The sequence below is a fragment of the Xiphophorus hellerii genome, chromosome 2 (genome assembly GCF_003331165.1).
Source record: "Xiphophorus hellerii strain 12219 chromosome 2, Xiphophorus_hellerii-4.1, whole genome shotgun sequence".
Taxonomy (NCBI): Eukaryota; Metazoa; Chordata; class Actinopteri; order Cyprinodontiformes; family Poeciliidae; genus Xiphophorus; species Xiphophorus hellerii.
Window position 1 is genome coordinate 2762008 of NC_045673.1, and position 20968 is coordinate 2782975.

Consider the following 20968-nt stretch of genomic DNA (forward strand, 5'->3'; position numbering starts at 1 on the left):
TAATCAATTACAAATTTATTGATGGATCCTGACTTAATGTCGTGTTTTGATTGTTGATTCTATGTTGCATTGTGTTTCTGTGTTTGATATGATGTAAAGCACTTTGAAATGCCTTGCTACTGAAATGCGCTATACAAATAAAATTTGATTGATTGATTGATTGATTGATTGATCTGGATCAGTTGTTTACATTCCTCAGTTCAGATTTCTGGCAGAACATTCAGGTTCTGCAGAAAAGAACCGACTCTAGAACTGACACTTCATTATTATTTTTTAATAAACATCTAAGAGAAACATGGACATTTTTCTAACTTTATCTTTTGTATTATTCTGCTACTTTTTGGATTTGGACGTGAAATTTAGAGAGCAGATGCCGATTCAGAAACAAAACCTGAAAATAAAACCAACGGGATTGAAATTAATTAATTTACAGCTTAAATTAGAGCTTGGAAGTAATTTTTCTCATTCTGTCAATATTTGCCAGAATCATCTGAAATCAAACAACAAAGAGGTAAAAAAGTCACAATCTGAGTCCGTTTCTCTGTAAAAACCATCAACCAGCATCACAAAATGATAAATAAAATATTTGTGCTGCATTTACTTAAACTGCAATAAGAATATTATAATTAAATTAGGAATCCAACTAAAATTATTTTAGTAAAAGATTATTCTGATGATTAATCTAATCAGATAAAAATGCCTAATATTCTGCATATTGTTCATTAGACCACTTTAGCCTTTTAATACAATATTAGAAATCGATTAAAATATGCAAATAAACAATTATATAAAATAGTTTTCTTATTATAAATTAAAAATTTTTATATCGTTTTTGTAGTTTTGCTTTAATTTTGGTTGTTTTTTCAGCAAATGGCTTTTTCAGTGCCTGTACTCCAGTTAACGATTAATTTTTTACTAAATCAGTTGATGATTATTTGAATAATCGCTTAATCACGATTAATCATTTCAGCTCCAAGTTAAATAAATTAGCCATGGATGTTAAATCAATTTTCTATTCATTACATTCTATATGACGTAAAACCTGATTTCTAGTTTATTTCTAAAACTAAAGTAATAATGATGTCTGTCGTTTCATATTCGGTATTAAAAGCATTTTAGATTCAAATAATATTCAAAAGTCACATTTCTAACTTTGAAAACTGGATAAAAAACTAATTGTTTTCCATCATCTGCTTCCCAAGTGCATTTGGAGCTTAAAAAAAAGAAAAATTGTATAATTTCACATAGTTTAGGAGCATCTAATTACTAAGCAGTAGTTAGAAAAGCTGCCAGATATTAATGATAATTCAACAGAAAAGTGGAAAAACAAACAAAAGAACACAAGAGTGGAAAAAAACGGAATTTATTGAAAAGCACTTTTCAAAAAACTGCCCTGTAAACAAATTAGAGGGACTAGTAACAATAAAAGTAATCTAAAAATAAATAAATAAACTTCTCTACAGTCTTACTCATGTTAGTCAGACATCTTAATTTTTTCTTTTAGCTTTCCGATGGCTGGAGTGTTAGGAAGGTTTTCTACCTCTAGTTTTGACTCATTACTGCCTCCTGCTGCGTCTACGGTGACACTTTGTGCACGTTTTGGTCAGGAGGCGTTCATCGATAATAACATTACAGCTAAGAAAGTAACGGTCGCTGTGTGTGAAATAAAAACACAAAAGAAAAACGAACGGTTGACTTTGTGATCTGAAACTGAGCTCTTACGTTTTCATCCCCCGCCAACACTCTAAAGGCCTTTGCACACCAACGTGTAATTTAAACACAAACAGGAAAAACCTGCAGCAGTTCCGGAAAATCAGCTGAATAAAAAAGGAGAAACTTTAAGGTTTATTTCAGTTTTCATGGTCAAACCAACCCTCCATTCTTTGCTTAACATACTTTGTTATAAAGTGCATCGTGCTGGAAAACAAAGTGAATCAGCTTGGATTTAGGTTTAGATTTGGATGTTTAAATGTAAAAATGAGCACAAAACGTCAGGAAACGTCTGATTGGTCGATTTTTTCCTTGGTTTTAACGAAGCTTCTTGGCAATAAACCTCAAACCATCAGAGAAATCCAGACACATTTGGATTTTTCCTTACAAATTTGCCCCATTTATCAATCAAAATCAATCAAATTTTATTTGTATTGATTATTTTACAGGAAATAGATAATTTAAAGTAAAATAGCATTTATTGATGTCTAAGGAGAAACTGCTCATTTGTTCACATGCTTCTCCATCCAAAGAGTTAATAATTAGTAAATACAATTTAACCATAAGCAATACAAACTGCATTACTTTTTAAAATAAATAAAAATACTACTATATAGCAATAAAAAATAAGAAAAATCTATACATAATAATAATAATATAGGGCAGAAGTGTTCAGATTTAATGCCAAGCAGCAATTAATCAACCAAACAGGAACTTCTTGACTTTTTGTGCTCAGTTTAGCTCCTAAAACTAATTAAACAAAGCAAAACCGTTCAGTATTAGGCGTAAATCTTCAGTTTGGCTGACACTCAGCTTATATTGTCCAAAATAAACACCAGTTTATAATATTTAGCTTTGAATCAAATGTAATTTGATCTACAGGTTTCTAGAAGATCTTTCAGTATTTTGCTGCTTTTAGGTTTTTGTGTCAAACTGTGTCATCTTCAGAAAAAGATTTAGCCAAAGAAATGGGGATATAAAAAACAAAAACAAGATGGCTGACAAGAAAGCGCCTAAAGATGTAATTTAAATCTGGTTTCTGATTAATGTCTGACTGGGTGAAAGGTCAGAGTTGAGGACAAATCAGTGCAAAACTCTTTGTTTCTGTTATTGGAGAATGAAAGAAAAAGGGAAATGAAAGAGAGAGGGAGGTGGTTTGCAAAACATACAGTGACAAATGAATAAATAAGAGGGCAGAATTTACATTTTAAATAAGAAAAAAGTCAAATGAATGAATGAAAAACTCATTTAACTACATTGGAAAACCGTGAGAAAACTGAGAACTCCTGAATATTGCCTTAAAGCTGCAGTATGAAACTTTTATAAAAAATTGTTGAAACAGTTGTATGAGACAAATAATCTGTGAAAAACAAACAATCAAACTCCTCTGTTTTCTCTAACTAGAAACAACCAATCAGAGCCAGGAGGCAGGACCTGTTATGAATGCTAAGGCTAGTTAGCATTGCCACCGTTGATATGAGATAAACAGTTTTTTCCTGAAACAGTAAGTTGTTTCTCCGCCATTAGGACATTTAGAAGCGCATTCACGAGGATGATTGACAGCGCTAACACCCGCCTCCTGGTTCTGATTGGTAGATTTTTTTGAGCGTGGTAAATTTCTTCAGACAGCGGCAGTAGCAAATGTATAAGGTGGAGGAAATTGATCTTTTCACATATTATCTGTCTCACATTAAACAATCAGGACATGGTCACAGTTTTATCAACTATGTAAAAAAAACATTTTTTAAAAACAAAAGTTACGTACTGCAGCTTTAAGGTTTGATTGCTTGGAAGGAAACCGTCACATATGCTGATGTTTATAGAGAACGAAAAATGTTCATATTGAACACCAAACACAGACGTGGTGCGCAAAGGCCTCCGTTTTACCAAAAACAAAAACAGAACAAAACTCGTAAAAAACGTTTGTCATTTTGAGAGAAAATACAAAAGATTTTATCAGATTTTATCGGCTCTGCTCCGGCCTGATAACACTGAGTGGTACTTAAACGGCCTGAAGCGGCGCCTCTTATGTGACCCCTGGTGACCCCAGTCCGACCTCACAGCTCACAAACCGAATGAGACGTGGGCTTTCAACGGAAAACACCTGAATCCTTCAGATGTAGAAAACGAAATAACCCACGAAACAGAAACCAACCGAAACCGCCTCTGTTAGGCCTCAGATGCACCATGAGAGGTCAGGAAAGGTCAGGAGCGCCATGGCAACCCAGGCTCAACACCAAATCCTCAGGCTCCGGAAAAACATTTAAATAACAGCTAAAAAAATACAAACTTCATAAATGCACTAAAAACACGTAAAACCAACAACGTCTGAATCACCATGGTAACATTAAAACAAGACAATGACGAAGACTTGGTCCTAATCAGCAGTCTGCACAACATGGGTGTGTGTGTGTGTGTGTGTGTGTGTATTAGTCTGAGACAGAGCGGGGTTAGAGAAACGTCAGCTGAGGTCAAACTTCATCTTCTGTGATGTCAGAGGCCAAATAAAAAATAGAAGAAGAAAAAAAAGGCAGATGGTCTTTTAGGACTCCTGAGGGACGACCTCCATGACCTTCTGACACCAGGCGGTGGTCGTTACTGCGAACACAACAAATCCAGAGTTTGTGTTACTGTCGGCCATTTTCTGCTCAGATTCAACCAGAAAATCTGCAGAAAAGTAACAAAAAAACCTCCAAATAAAAGCAACATCCATATTTATTTAACTTTAATGTTTAATTTAACTCAATGCTGCAGGATTAATTTAGACTGAAATATTGAATGAAAATTTAATTGTAAATAAATAAAATAGAAATAATCTAATGACTGGATTTTGTTTAGTAAAAGAAAACATATTTCCTAAACCTACTTCACTGACTTTATTTAGTCTTTATGTAACTTATCTTAAGAATATTTATACTGAAGTGTATGTTTGCTGGATTTTTTTATGATTCATGAACTTTTGCTTTGATTGGTCCTCCTGAGCTCCATCATCATCATCATCATCATCATCATCACTTCAGGAAATACAGATTCATAACTTCACTCACAGATGGCGCGGATCATCCACTTGGGTTTGTTCTTCCACCGAACGCCGATGAAGTAGACGGGCAGTCCGGTGGCGATGATGCCGAAGCCGATGGCGCATTCCTTTGGCGTCTTCCAGAAAGACACGATGATGAGGAAGAGGCAGGCGAGGACGAAGCTCACCGGCAGCAGGATGTTGACCTGCAGCGGCGGAGACAGAAAGTCTGGTTTTCATGAAAACTGTTCAAATCTTTAACAGTACAGTTGTTTTTTAGACCATATAGACCTATCCTAACCTGTTCAACGAAGCACGATAGGTCACCTTTAACGACCTTCACAGGTCAGAGATGAGTTGCTCTAACAGAAAACATTCCTGACTTCCTGCTCAGTTTCCGTGTCCCAGTTTATGAATGGGTGGAGATGATATTTACATAACGGATAAGGGAGAAAAAAATCCACAAACTGAAATATTTTTTCCATATTTATCCAGGTGTGTGAAACAATCAACCTCCTGACTTTTCCAGACTGTGTTGGAACCATGGCAACTGGACAAGTCCCAAACTCTTCAGGCGTGAAAACTGCCAGTTCCTAGAAAATCTGTGTCCTTAGAAGGAAATATCCTTTAGAATAAGGAATGAATCACTTCATAATGATGAAATGGGAATAAAAACGCTGCAGGCTCAGGACGTTTTTGCTGCTGGTTTTAGAAGAGGACACCCCATCCTGTCGCCCGGTAATAAACGTCTGTCCATTAACGTCCGCTCATTAATCAGCTGCGTCTCTCCTCACCGGTGAGATTAATCTCCACTGGTCCAACTGGAAACCAGCTGAGCAGCAGGAATGTGACAGAGAAATAAACGAGGACGACATGGGGAGAGGCAGAGGATGCTCCAGCCCCTCCATCTGCCTCGTTTTGTTTCTGCGACACGCGGCGCCATGCCAACGGGCGGCGAGAGCAGCCAACCGGAGCGCACAGGCAGGCCGGAGAAACGACAGCCAATCAGAGGCAGAGAGAGTCCGGCTGCAGCTTCTGCTTCAGGATGGGATTAGAGTGGAAAAAACTGAGTTATTGGAAACTTTGTTCTTAGATTTCAGGCTTTAATCTGAGAATTCTGAGAAAAATTTCTCCAGTTTTTGACTTCAGTCATTTTTCAAATATTTCTGAATTTCATCGAAAAAATTCTCACTTATTTCTCAGCTTTCTGACTTTAATGAAAAATATGACTTTTTAAATCAGAATTTCTGACTTTTTTCAGGTTTTTGACTTTAAGGCAGATGAGCACCTGAGAGCAAACAGCTTATATGATGCAAATTGTTTAGGAGATTTCACTTTCTGGGGAAAAATGTCAGCTTTAAATATTTTTTTCATGTGGTAGATTCAAAAACCCTCATTTTCCAGTAACTTCAGAGAGGCTGACTGCTGGGAAATCTTTAGCAGAAACTAACCACCGACTCCCAGCATGCAGACACCAACAGCTACCCTGCAGATGATGAGCTTCCCGCTTCATTTCTGCTCTTTGTTCAGCGCCGAACCATTTGATTCGGCTCTGAATAGATCTTTGTTTGTCGGACAGAGAGGAAAGTTTTTGTGCTGCCAAAGTTAAAACAAAGTTTACGGGAGTCGGCGAGACACTGCGATCGCTCTGCCCCGTTCCTGCCGTTCTGCGTTAACTCGCCTTAATCGGCCGCTCCAGGTCGGGCTTCTTGTAGCGGAGCCACATCATTCCGACGATCGCCATGGCGATGCAGAGCCAGTTGAAGAAGCTGAAGAAGTTGATGACGGAGAAGATGTCGTTGGAGAAAGCGTAGAGCAGCGTCATCAAACACTGGAGAGAGAAGAGCGCGTTGCGTCGGTTATTCAGCCGGTCTAAACCTGACATGGATGTCATATTTAACGTAAAAATTAAACTTAAAAAGAAAAACTACAATTACGAACCGTGAATATGAGTGAGGGCAGCGGCGTCAGCAGCGTGGGGTGGATCATGGACAGCAGGCTGGGCAGGTGACCCTCCCGCGACCCCACAAAGAATAACCTGAGAGGTTGGAGAAGATGAGCGAACCAAACCAATAGTTATTCAAGCTGCATTTCCATGTCAAATGAACACAAATTTTTATCCTGTAGGGGTGCAGCAGTTTATCGGCCAGCAGATTTCCTTAATTTTGGAAGACCTGTGATTGGCCGATGCTTACATGTGCAGCTGATTTCATCCCTTGACCTGATCTACCTCAGCAAAAGTATAAAAATCAAACACAAAGATTGGCGATCAGCCAGAAAACTGCCATCGGTCCACCCCTAATATTCTGCTAATGTTGAACAAAAACACAATGTTTCCATTAAATAAGAAAACAAATTAAAATCACACCTGAATAAGATCGTTCATGTGACAAGTCATTAAAAATAATGGCGGTGACGGATATAGACAGCTATATATACAGTATATACAGTACAGACCAAAAGTTTGGACACACCTTCTAATTCAATGGGTTTTCTTTATTTTCATGACTATTTATAAGGCAATAAATCCCACTTATTAACCTGACAGGGCAGGTTGACCTATGAAGTGAAAACCATTTCAGGTGACGACCTCTTGAAGCTCATCAAGAAAATGCAGAGTGTGTGCAAAGCAGTAATCACAGCAAAAGGTTGCTACTTTGAAGAAACTAGAATATAAGGGGGATTTTCAGTTGTTTTACACTTTTTTGTTTAGTGCATATTTCCACATGTATTATTCATAGTTTTGATGCCTTCAGTGTGAATCTACAATGTCAATAGTCATGAAAATAAAGGAAACTCGCTGAATTAAAAGGTGTGTCCAAACTTTTGGTCTGTACTGTATATAAATGCAACAATGGTGCTAGCGCTCATCGTCTATCAGCCAATCAGAAGAGATGTCGGCGTCTTATTCAGGCGTTGGGGTAACAAGCCCCGCCTACTTGGGAGAAGTTATGTATGCAGCGTTTGGCGATTCAACGCTTTTGAAAGACACATAACTTTTTATGAACTGTGATGCTGTGAGAGCTCTGGAGGACCACCAGCATGTTGTCCAAAAAACTAAAACAAACCATCATCATCTTCCTGCTTCCTGTTGTTCTCTTTGGCGTTTCTGCCAGTAGTAACATCCAGTTATTGATCAAATGACCTATGTGATGCAAAAAAGTCTTTCCATTGCAGGTTTGCAAAATACGTCCATCTAAATACATCTGAAAAACTGCCTCTTTCTAGCCCAAAAACTATTTTTAATCAAAAAGGTTTAGTTTTTTCTAAATGGGCGCATGTATTAAGCACATTTATTTTCAGAATTTCAATTTGCACAATTCTATGATTAATGTAAAAGCAGCTTCAGAAGGCCTGGATCGTATAAAACTCAGGCGTTACCTGGATGATGTGAAGAGCGAACCGTTGACCGAACCGAAACACGACAGACCCACAAACACGGGGATGATCCACGCCATGGGGCCCAGGTGGTAGTTCCCAAAGTCCTGCAGGAAACACGCGCAAAGACTTACAAACAATTTCCAGCACAATAATAAAGCTGGTTCCATTAAGTAAGAAGGTGATGGAGGAAGTTCAACACAAAACCAGAATGAGCGGCTATAATAATGGATCAGTTGGAAGCCAAATGGGACAAACTGAAAAGTCACTCAGAGAGGAAGAAGCCATGACACCAGATGAACCAGTGAACCTTTTTTTTGTTGTGAAGTGGATAGAGTTGGATCAGACTGTGTGCTACCTTTAAATCTGCCTGTTACACTGAGCACAGAAAACCTGGCATTTATGGTTTTAAATATTTTCATTTTTGATGTGAGAAACAACTAAAACAAATTGGAGATAAAAATTGAGAAAATTTCCACCAAACAAATCTCTGAAGTTTGAAAAGTTTAAATTTTGCTAGGAAAACAATCTGAAAAGTTCAAACTTCATGTTTGTTCTCAAATATCTGACATATTTTCTCAAATATGTCTGATATTTGACTACCAAGTATTTGATATTTTCTTGTTTTTTTTCTAGCAAATTTTCTACTTCTGAAACTCCTGTTTGAAATTTACGTTTTGAGACTAATCTCAAAATTTGTAAGTTTTTTTTCCTAGAAGATTTTTAACTTGAAGAGCTCAAAAATGTCCTTGCTTTTTCAAGAAAACTGTGGTGTGAACTCACCACAGCGACAGCCTCAGAGCTGAGCATGTCTTCGGGAGAGATGGTGGTGAAGTAGGCCAGGTTGGTGAGAACATACACAGTGGTGACGATGGGCAGAGAGATGATGATGGCTCGAGGAAGGTTTCTGGACGACACACAGACACCAAACAGTCGATTACGACAGCTCACACTGCAGCCTCTCAATGCTGATAAAAACGACAACAACCTACTTGTAAGGCTCGATCATTTCTTCAGTGACAAAGTTCAAGTAGTTCCTGCAAACAAAAGACACAGAAGTTAAACTAAATGTTTTAGATAAGATTGTGAAAAGGTGACAATGCAGATTTCTACTGATCAGCCTGTTAGGACGGGAATTCACTCAATGATGGGTTTAGAGGAGAAAGAAGAAGATGCTGAATAATCAGAGACTCTGAAATGCTCCGTCAGGAAGGCAAACAAACTATGAACAATCAATGACTGAAAACAATAAGAGGTAGAAAAGCAATCTAAATCGCCACGTAGTTACAGCTTGGTTGGTTGGACAAGAGTTGGTTGGTTGGTTGGTTGGTTGGGTTGGATGGATGATTGGTTGGTTGGATGCATGAGGGATAAGTCCATTGGTTGGATGGATGAATGGTGGTTTGGCTTGTTGGATGGATGAATCCATCATCCAATCGATGGATGAATCATCAATTGCTCATCCATCAAGTAGATGAATGGATGAGTTAATTGGATGGATAGATGAATGGATGGATCTACACGCCTGTAATCTGGTCACATGGCTCAGTTAATTTTGGACTCACCAGCCACCGTAGGCAAAGAGTCCGCTGTAAAGCGCCAAGCCGATGTTACCGAACTCATAACTGGATCCTTTAAAAGAGTTTTCAGGAAGAAGTTCATCTGTTCCACCTGAAATAAAACAAAAAACAAAATAAACACATAACTCAGAGCAGAAAAAAGGAGAAAAAAGGCAAAACACCAAATAAAATCAGGCTGTTTTGGTCCAAGCTGGAGGAAGAACAACAATGCTTCACCCTAAATCTGCCCCATTTGAATGGACTAATTGCTAAGAAGAACAAAAACCAAACATTTGCATATGGAGCTTGTGAAATAGGATCCAAATCATCCAGTTGTTCAGACATGATAGGTCGAACTTTGAAGCATCTAAAACTCTCTGATTTTCAGGTTTCTGCTGGTTTGAGCGGCTCAGGGTCACATTCCTGTTCCCCTGGACGCACATTCTCAGACCTGGCGACGGTCACTAAACCAACGGCTCCGGGCCGTGTTGGTTCAGCGAGGGTTAGCTGTAAGCCGGCGTGGGAAACTCTCCGCTGGGCCGGGCCGAAAAGGTCTGGACGGCAGGAGGAAACCATCCATGTGTGGCAAACCGCTTAACGTTGCTAACAACCTCATGCCTGTGCTGGTACGCCAACATTCCTCTGAGGTACAATTTGTAATTTTTCTACTTATTTGTACATTAAATTATGGAAATAATAGGGCCAATGAATAAGAATGCTGGAAATAAGACGCTGTCCTGAAAAATTTCCACATTGGCTAATTTTGGCATTAAAGCTGCAGCATGTAACTTTATAAAGAAAAAGTGTTTTATTTATTTGTTGAAACTGTATTTTGTGACATTAAAATGTAAAACATTATGCAGTACTTCAACATTTTTGCAGAGCGTGTTTATTTCTAGATTTATCTGGTTGAATTCCCAGTGAGCATTTAAAAATATAGTAAAATCTTTTAAATTTGGTCAAAAAATTCAAAAGTTTTATTAAAGTTTTATTAAAATGAATCCAGTTGTGGAGCTAACAGATTAAAAATGTGTTGTGACTGGTTGTGCGTGGCAGTCGAGGTTGAAAATGACAATTCAGTACAAATAAACAATCTGTTTTTGACAAAAATGAATTGAACTCCATTTCTCTATTTTCTACATGATAATTTCACACAGTGGAAAATGTCTTAGCACAACGCAGAAGCTAGCTAGGTAGCATTCATGATTTTTCTCTATCTGTTCTGTTCAGCAAACAAAAATCTGCATTTCTGTTTGAAAAGTTTAGATATACTCTGTGAAAAAATGTGCAAATAGTTTATAGTTACGATCCAGAGAACAACAAAAAGGCTGAGTTCGCTGTTTATCTTCATATTTATCACTAATTCCTCTCCCTTTAGAAATAAACAGATAAAAGACATCAGGCCCACTGAGTGCAACTTCTTCTTCTTCACAAAACAAACAAAAATGACGCGGTGTCAGATTTTAGCGGTTGTAGGATTTCTCCTCTAGTCCATTTCCTGCATTTGGAGCGGTCTCTGGTCCGCTTCCACCAAACCAAGACTGAAGGTTTGTAGGAGGAACAGAGTTCTGATTTTTTGGTCTGAATCCGAGTTCAATCAGTTACTCAAGCCTCCCTAAATGAACCGGACTTTCTAGGCAACGAACTGCAGTTCAATTAAAGCGGATTAAACAAGAAGATGATACATTTACCTTTTCTGGGTTAGGCTTTGTTAACAGACTGTGACTGTGTTTAATTTGTATTAAAGTATTAAATAGGTCAGCTCTGCTCTAAAGATGGAGATGAATGAAGTTTTCCTCCACATGTCGGTGCAGAGGGAAGGACCAACTCTGACTCAGTCAGCGTAAACACGTTGAATTCACCTCAAAGAGTTCATGAATGAATCACTTCAACGTGTCGACAGTCACTTTTACCAAGAGGAAAACTTTATTTAACTGTTGGGTGAGACGGCAACATGCAGGAGGTTGAGGAAACCTTGAAGCTGTAATCAGGGTGTGATGTGAACCAACTCTGTCTGAGGAGAGGACTTAACTTCAATGTTTGTAGCAAACAGCATGGCCGGCCGCCTGGTTAATCTGATTAATCTGGCCTCTTATCTGAGACGCCTCCCGAGTCACTCTCCTGTCAGTCAGCAAAAAGAAATCTGAAAGGTGAGGAAACCACATTCCTGACAGTGAGGCACTGAACTAAAAGTCTCAAAAGTGTGAAAAGAACCTGGAACTTGCAAAAAAAAAAAGTAATAATAACATGACCTCAAAATGAAGCTTCCCAGTACTTTACCATGTTTTAAAGGCTGCACTCCAACAGCCAATCACAAGCCAGGGAGCACGGCGCTTGTGTTTGCTGATCTAATTACAGCCAGCTTTGGTGTAACTCTACATGATCGGAGGAGTCGGAGCTAAACAGTCATTAGAAGGAGCGGGATGAGAGAGCAAACACCAGATCAGACGGGACTCTTAAAAAGACAAATCAGAGGAGTTCATCGTCACGCTCCAGGAAGAAACCTGAACAGGTTTCTGCACAACAGAGGTGGAGAGAGTTTCTGAAGCAGAGGCAGAGATTTCCTGCTTATCGCTCATCAAACTAGTTCCCACACAGGAACTCCTGGTCTGCTGCATTAGTTACATATCTGGACAAGATCATGCTAAAGTGTGAATGTTTTTGCTTTAAATTTATCTCCTCTAAAATTATTTGTTAATTATTCACTTAAGTTTTTTGTTGACCTCATTTGCAGTGGTAGAAACACTTCTGCTAAACTGCTAATGTGCTAATATTGAAGCTAATATTTAGTTCAGCGTTTTTGCTAACTTTGAAAACGTTCAGCGCACTTAGCTTCCACTAGATACATTTTTCTGGATGAATTTCAAAGTACTAATTTACTTGGTTGTTTTATAAACAGTTGAATTCAGTTTGATAAGCGTTGAAGTTTTGGTTATTGACTTAAGAATTATTCAAGTAGATGTTTATGTTCATGCTCTTATTTTGAAGTGGGTTCTGTTTCCTCTCCTTCTGAGTAAACGAACAAATTAGGTTTACAGAATAAAACACTTAGATGAACAAACAAGCATGGCTGTTAAACAAATGCATAAAAAAATCACATATATGAATTAAGGATCTGTATTTATCATAATTATAAAAATGTTGCTTTATCATTATCTCCACAAATTCCAGATAGTGATGTTTAAAACAACCAAAAACTATCCGTATTGTCTTGATTGTTAGTTTTGCCATATTCCACTTTGTTCAATGAGTTACACGACATGTAACTCACATCTGGGCCTGAAGGTCTAATTAGGTTTATCTTAAACATTATTAAATCACCTTCTTTTCCAGAGATAACAGATATGGATATACTATCTTTTTTATAAGAGACATAAATACTTGTTGGATATTTTTCATTGATATTTGATGAATCAATGCTGCATGAGGTTTGGCTAAAACCTGCTTTAATAATGAACTCTGGACTCTCTGGCCCCATCAGATCTCCTCCTCACCTCCCTTCCTGCTGACCTCTCTTTGTTCTCCAAGACTGAACAGTTTCCACTCAGTGTGGAGCGCCCACCGGTCAGCTGATCCCATCTGTGACCTGTGACCTCCTACCTCCACACAAACACATGTCGACTCTCATCACAGCTGCTAGGATTTCTACATTAAAGAGGACCTATTATGTAAAATTCACATTTTGCTTAAATTTGAGTCTCTGCTGTTTCTAAAAAAGTTTTTAAAAAAACACATCTTGTTTTTTGGGAAATAATTTTATGTTTTTTGGAAAACAAGCCGTTTCAAAATTGTTCTGAATGTAACGTCACAAAGCCTGAGGCACTGCCCGTTACCTGGCAACCACAGTGGGGCCCCAGCACTTTCTATGCAGAGCTATCAACAAATTATAAATCGTGCGCTAAAGGGAACTTTTTGTCCCCGTTTAGCAACAAAAAAGGGGACAAAAGCCAAATTTTGTACGTTTTTGTACTTCCATTTGGGTTTCTACTGCTTCTAAAAACAGCCAAAGAACTGAAAAAAAAACATAAGGTATTTTGACAATAAATTAATATTTTTCACTGTCTGGAAAACAAGCTGTTTCAAAAACTTCCTGATTGATGAGTCACGTACTGCACCGTTACCTAGCAACCCAAGCAGACCTCCAGTCCATCTGCTCAGTTGGTTTAACCACAGTGTGCACTGTGCAATTGCTGCTGGAAAAGTGTTTTGTTGTTGACTTACCATCCAGAAACCACTTTGTGCATTATTGTTGGTTGTGCATGAGGTTCCACTTCTGCTTTTCAAAGATGTACGGCTGTACAATTGCGCATTTATTTGCAGCCATTTTCCTGTGCGATTGTAATCGTTGAGTTGGGGGCGTGGCCAGCAGAAGGTTATTCGGATTTAAAGTGACAGAACAGCTCATTCTGAAAGGAGCTCAACATAGGAAGAACTGAGCAGACTTAAATCTCATTATCTAAGAATAATTATGCGCAAAAAAATGTAGTAAACATATTTTGTGTAGCCCATAATTGGATACCAACCTTTTCAAGGAAGGATAATAAGTCACCTTTAAGAAGTGCCGGGTCATGGTACGGCTGCAGTGATCGCTGATGAGTTTTATTTTCTTGCCAAAAGAACGGTTCTGGTTCAGTTCTGTACTTGCAGAATCTTCCAGTTTTTATGACTTTAGCAGAAACTTGAGTTTCTTCTGCACAAACATGAAGTAACTGATATTTTCCAGCAAGAATTTGACAGAAACATACAGAACATTTCATCCAGAAGTCAGAACAAGCAGCTTCTGTGGTGAACTTTTGTTTTGTTTCACTCTAAACTTCAGTTTTTATCAGTTTGGTGTTGTAACTGTAAGGCAAGCAGCAGAAGCTCACAGCATGGCAACAGTTCAGAGAGGAATATTCGGGTCTCAGCTGCAGACACGTCAGAGATCGTCTCCAAGGCATCATTGTTTGAATTAATAAATGCTGCAGCCGAAAAGACAAAACAGACATCTGTGTTGTCTCTGTTTGGTTTCCCTGCAGGACTTGATAGTCCTCGAATTTCCTCCTGACAAGTTTGGTCTGACACGGCTGTTATCTTAATACGGCTCTGTTTGGTGCGTTCAAACAGGAAGTGAAGCAGCCATAAGAAACCGGCTGGCCTTGGCAGAGACCATCCACAAGAAGAAGTGGAGATTAAAGCCTGCAGTCACGATTTTCCTCACTGGAAAGGAAGCAGAAGGCTGGTATGTCACCTCTGGCATTTAGGATCATAGCAGCTTCGTTTTGCTGACATAAACCTGTTGAACGTTTCTCTGGAAAGCATTGCGACATTTTGTAGACCCACTTCCTGTCTGAGTCATGCCAACACTGAGTCATTACAGGCTAAACTGGGCGGGATCTTGTCGTTTCTCGTATTCGGTATCAGAGTCTGAAACTGCCAGGTGTTCAGAAAAACCAGGATGTAGAGCTGCTGTAAACAATTACTCTGCTAATCAAGGTATCTAAAATTACTTCCATTCTGTAGTGGCTAATAAAACTAGTAAAACAAATATATGAAAGAGAGAATGCTTTTAAGTAAACAATTCAGACATTTTATTCCTCAAAATGCAATAAAGTTCAAACGTCTCCTTTGGTCTCAAGTATGGGGAAAGAAAATTAAAGTTCAAAAACAGATGAGAAATGTCACATAATTTTTTTAAAATTAAAAAGAAATTGGCTTCTGTTTACATCCCAGGGAAAGTAATGGATTATCAAATAAAAGTTTCTAGACACCCTTACCGGCAAAATAACTTCTTGACATAGAAAGTGGTTCTACGGAAGCCCTGGAAGGCAAATTTTAAAGAATCATTTTCTAAGTCAGACTAAATTTTGTATTTCTGCAATTTAAAAAAATATATACAGTACAGACCAAAAGTTTGGACACACCTTCTCATTGAATTCAATGAGAAAGTGTGTCCAAACTTTTGGTCTGTACTGTATATATATTAAAGGTTTTAATTTATGTCTTTTTTTCCAAGGACATAGTTTTTCTGAAAAACTACTAAATAAATAAATAAACTGACGTACAATATCTGAACAAATCAAGTATTTTTGATTGTACGATCATTGTATAATTTCTTAACCAAGCAATTTTTGTTCTGTCCTGAAACTAAGGCAAGAAAAAAATATTTGAGTTGCACTGGAAAAGTATTTGTGTTTGTAATACTTTGTTCTGTAACTTGAGGCACTACAGTCTTTATTTACACTACAGATTTTTATTAACAGCTTTACTATTCATTAGTTTATTTACATCATTAGTTTATCTTTTTCACTTGCCTTTTCGGGGAAAAAAAAAAAAGTTCCTAAAAGAAAAAAAATAAACAAAAAAATGTTTTAATATACGTCTTTAAAACTTACAGTAATGTGAGAAAAGAAAACGTAAACAAAGATAAACAAATTATTTGCCTTTCAGGGCTTCCATAGATTCCTACTGAGTAAAGGGTTGGATTCTCCCAAAATGATCAAAGTTAGACGATGCGATAAAAGTTCAAGTTAGTTTTTAGTAATAATTGCTAACTGCTGTAAACTGTCTTGTCAGTTTTATCACAAATATTAAAAGATACTAAATAGTTTTTTGGAAAGGAAAGGAAAAGCCCACCGCACACAGGAAGTTGTGTGGATTTGCGTCTCGAGCGACGTACCTTGGCCGATCTTGACGAAGCCGATGATGATGATGAGGGTGAGCGCCAGGAGTTTGGCGGCAGCAAAGAAGTCCTGCACCCTGGTGGCCGCTTTCACACTGTAGCAGTTCACGAAGGTCAGCAAAACTGCAGAGAAAGACGAGGCAATAAGATGGAGACAGAGGAGGTATTATAAAAAAAAATAACTGTTTTAAATTAATCCTAGTTAATTTAAGGGTTTGTGATTAATTAATCCCAGTTAATCTCATTTTAATCAAAAACTGCATATTGACAAAACATGGTTTGTTGGTGTGGTGTGACTATTCTGATATGGACCAAAAAACGAACTCTGTTCTGACTAAAAACCTAAGTTCTGTCTTTTTAATGTGTGAACAAAGTTATGAATGTGTGATTTTAATTACTTTTCTTACTTAATGGAAACACTGCAATTACAAAAATGTGTTTTTTCAACATTATTGGAATACTGACAAAGTTTTGCACACATCTCTAATGAAAATGTGCAATTTTGTTCCCCAATCGAACCGATTCCATCAGGTCTGACAGTCTGATTGTTCTATCACACCTTAATGTGCTTAATGTTGTTTAACAGGGAGAATCTGAGCTAAAACTAGAGGTGGTTTTAAATAGAGAAAATTACAGATATCTTCCAGAGGCTGTTTAGGTGAAATAAGGTATGAAACAGAAAGCTTTAAGATGTGCTGGAGATGTTCATCGATTGATATCAGAGGTTGGTGCTACAACTGCAGTATTTCCTATGAAAAAAAAAAAAAGTTTTGCTCTACAGATATAGGAACATTTGTGCAACAGCGAATAGCTGCTGCAGTCCGTCTACATCCGCAGAGACGGAGTGTCCCTGAATTTCGCAGAAATGAGAAACATTTCTGTGGGAGAATAAAAACAACAAAAGAAGAAAAACTCTTTTCAGAAGCGCATGTACAGTGCTGGTACTCGACATCCCCTGAAGGGGCCCAAAAAGCCCATTAGAAGTGATTAACTGAAGCAGCAGGTCCATTCAAAGCTCCTAAATCAGGTCGGAGCCACAACAGAGGATGAGGCGGCACAATGAGGCTCTGTGGCAAACACAACAACACAAAGGGAAAGAGGTCGCATACAGTAACGGGCCGGATTGTTCTGGGTCCGCCAAAAAAACGAAACAGAAACAGGTCAAACAGAGGAAGAATTAGTCCCGTCACGATAAATTCTGCTGGACGATAAATTGCCCCAGAAGTTATCATGATAAACGATAATATTGTGTTTTGAGACCATTTCTAAGTAATATTGTTGTAATGGCATAAAAATGCAAGAACACATTCTCATTAGAAACATTAGATTCTAATTTAACACTGGAATTTAATTTAACACCGTACTGGAAGACATCTTAAATATCCAAAATAAATTAAACAACAAATAAAATGAATTATGAAGTCTCTGTAAATAAAAAGGTCCAGTTGAGACCAAAGCACCAGACTGAGAATTTTTCTCATCTGATTTTTGGTAGAAAGAGAGAAAAGAGAAAAATTATAAATCATGCAAATAAAAATTATTCAGTTTGCTTTGAATTATCATGCGATTAATTAATTTATTGATTATTGCAACAGGTCTAGAACGAATGTGGACAAAAACAGACACACGGAGAAGAACATGGGGGAAATGTCCCTGAGCAATCCTTATGACACACACACACACGCACGCAACCCCCACATGCAGACACACACACACACACGCACAGACACACACTTTGAGCCTCCAGGAGTTCAGCTCAGTCATGTGGTCTCAGTCAGGATTTAGCCTTCAGTCGGTCTGGAGATTAGGTACCAAACTGGCTCCACATTTATATTAACACACAATCAGCCTCATGTGCATTCACACAGAGATGGTGTGTGTGTGTGGGGGGGTGTGTGTTTGTGTGTGAGGCAGCTGGTTGGTTAAAATGAGGTTTCCTGTCAATTCCCGAACAGAGAGAGGTGAAAACTGGACCAAGCAGATGATAATCCAGAGTTAATCTCATTAAGACTCAGGCACAAAGCAAACCGTGTTAAATGTTACCAGAACCTGAAGACAAAACAGAAACCTGAAGACTTCAGTCAGGAGCAACGATTACAGAGGACCAATAACATTGATTGATTTAGTTCAATTATTTCAGCAGATATTGTGAAGCTGCAAAAGTCCAGTTTGGTTTCTGTGATCATTTAATCATCCTTATGAGTTTGTTTGTATGTTTTATGAGAATTTTTTTTATTTATTTCAACAACAAAAAGAATCAAAATTTTTAAAAATGTTTAATTTGTTAATGTTTCAACAGCATTGTTAAAAACTGAGCAATCAACACTGTTTTTAATTTCTGCAATCTGTTTGTTTTCAAATAGAAGAAATATAAAATATGATTTTGAATTGTTGAAGTGATGTGTTATATTTGTGTAAATTGCATTAATTGATAAAATAAATAAATGTTTATTATTTTGTATAGAAGTACTTAAGGCATGAAGCATAATGTCACAACTTTTGTTTTATATATTCAAGAGAGTGCATGGAAGTAAAATCTATTTATATTCTTTAATGTTCATTTATTAAAATCCATTTATTCTCATATCTCCTACATAACCTTGCATGTTTGAAATAGTGAATTATCATCCATAAAGTGGGAAAGTTTGGATCTGTCGTTTGGAAAGGGGCACAATAAAAATATAATACATTTATAGTGATACGTGTTCTTACATTTATAGCTACAAGACGACTAGATACATATGTCAAATAAAAAGTTACCCAGCATTTTGCATCAGTTATTTGAAATGCAGAACTGATATTTTATGCTTTTCATTTGTTTTCTTACACTAAATGAAAGTTCACAACTAAATCAACTGTTTTCAATGGAATATAAAAACTTTTCTTTAATCATTTAACAAAATCATACCAGTTCTGTGTTTTGTTTTGGCTCAATGGTAGCCAGAATATTTAAAAACTAAATCATTTTTATTAAACTGTATTACTGTGTAGAAGAGGATAAATGAGCATGTGTGACCATAACAGCAGCTGATGTAATAACGCGGCTCTTTTACACCTTTATCTTAGAGAAATGCGCGCGCAGAACAGTCTGTACAGGACGCACGTGCCACTGAAACTGAACAAGCTGTACAGGTGAGACAGGAAATGTATTTCAACCACAACCACCAACTCAACATCATCCGAAAGTTGCATCACCCGAACCCGAAGTGGGCTCGGTTCTGCCAGGATACTCACGGATGCAGAGGCAGGCCACCAGCTTGGCCCCTTGCTCCGGTACCGGGCACACCGGGAAGATGGGCTTCAGCAGGTAGGTCGCGAACACGTAGGCAACGATGTACTGAGAGGAGGGTCGGATGATGAGCAGCTCGATCCAAAGCTTGAGGAACGCCAGCAGGGAGCCGTACACCTCCAGGATGTACGCGTAGTCCCCCCCGGACTTGCTGATGGTGGTTCCGAGCTCCGCGTAGCACAGCGCTCCCACCGTGGAGAACACCCCGCACACCGCCCACACGATCAGGGACAGACCCACCGAGCCCGCTTCCCGAAACACGCCGGTCGGCGTCACGAAGATGCCCGAGCCGATGATTGTGCCCACGATGATGGCCACGCCGTTCATCAGGGTGATGGTCCGCTTCAGGGCGACCCCGTCCTCCGCTGCCTCCGCCGCCTCCGCCGGCAGGAGGCTGCTGGGGCTCCGTGCGTCGCTCACCGGGGTTTCGGCTGGACTGGAGCCGGCAGACAGCATCCTCTCGGTCACCTGCCGGTCCTCTTCCCGGCCTCCAGAGGAGTTGGAGTTTCTTTTCTTCACCGATGACATCTGCGGTTGCTTCCTCGTTCTTCTTCTTCTTCCGTGAAGCTGCCGCCTCTCCGCTGTCTGTCCCCCGCGATCCGGGACGGACTCTGACTGACGCTCAGGCCGGACTCAGACACGAGGAGTCCACGGTGTCTGAAAGTGTGTGTTAAAGCAGCGTGGTTTTCTGACTCAGTGTACAAAGAGATGGGGAACCAGACATAATGACCCTCCTCTAGCATCAGGGACGGCCCCCGACGAATAGGAGCGTTTGTCCTTTTCCGCCCTCTAGCGGTAGACGTGAACAGTACTCCCATTTCCTCGGCATCCCTCAGTTTTTATGGGTCAAAAATACGATGGTTTGTGAGAAAAACAGAAATTCTGAGATTAATCTAAAAAAATACAAATAAATCAAGAAAAACCGTGGAAATTTTTGAGTTTCAAAGTTGCAAATGTGGGAGAAAAAGCTCAATTTTTATTCTCACAAATTATGAGATTAATCTCAGCAATTTTCTAGAAAAGACATGGAAATTTCTGAGATCCAAAAGTAAAAAAATGTGAACAAAAACTCAGTGTATTTACATCTTTTAATGTCTAGTACTAATTCTTATATTTTTCATCTAGGTTCAGATGAAAAATCAGCAAAACATGTTTTTTATCCGATTAGTTGTCAGAATAATCGATTACTAAAGTAACCATCAGCTGCAGCCCTAATTATTTTTATCTATCCAGTCATCCTTTCATTTTTGGAGGGGGGCAGTTATCCTAACAGTCATGTTTTTAGATTGTGGGAGTACCCAGAGAGAACCCATGCATTCACCAAGAGAACAGAAAGACCAGACTGGAATTCA

General features: G+C 38.5%; 1 protein-coding gene across 1 annotated transcript; it reads right to left on the minus strand.

The window, feature by feature from the left end:
* Positions 1-1347: 1347 nt before the first annotated feature.
* On the minus strand, positions 1348-20322 carry slc7a5 (solute carrier family 7 member 5). Its single transcript, XM_032580451.1, has 10 exons — positions 19562-20322; positions 16325-16450; positions 9673-9778; positions 9100-9144; positions 8891-9014; positions 8111-8214; positions 6671-6767; positions 6411-6560; positions 4758-4935; positions 1348-4308 (listed from the first exon to the last, which is right to left on the minus strand). Exons 1-10 carry the CDS (start codon positions 20142-20144, stop codon positions 4253-4255), a joined length of 1569 nt encoding a protein of 522 aa, XP_032436342.1. The 5' UTR covers positions 20145-20322; the 3' UTR covers positions 1348-4252.
* Between the last annotated feature and the right edge of the window lie 646 nt (positions 20323-20968).

What these genes read in the sequence shown, in the direction of transcription:
- slc7a5 (XM_032580451.1), bottom strand. Translation starts at nt 20,144, where the DNA reads ATGTCATCGGTGAAGAAAAGAAACTCCAACTCCTCTGGAGGCCGGGAA. An exon ending in GGTGGCCTGCCTCTGCATCC is followed by an intron (nt 16,451 to 19,561) that starts GTGAGTATCCTG and finishes CTTTCTCTGCAG; the next exon opens with TTTTGCTGACCTTCGTGAAC. An exon ending in GAAATGATCGAGCCTTACAA is followed by an intron (nt 9,015 to 9,099) that starts GTAGGTTGTTGT and finishes TGTGTCGTCCAG; the next exon opens with AAACCTTCCTCGAGCCATCA.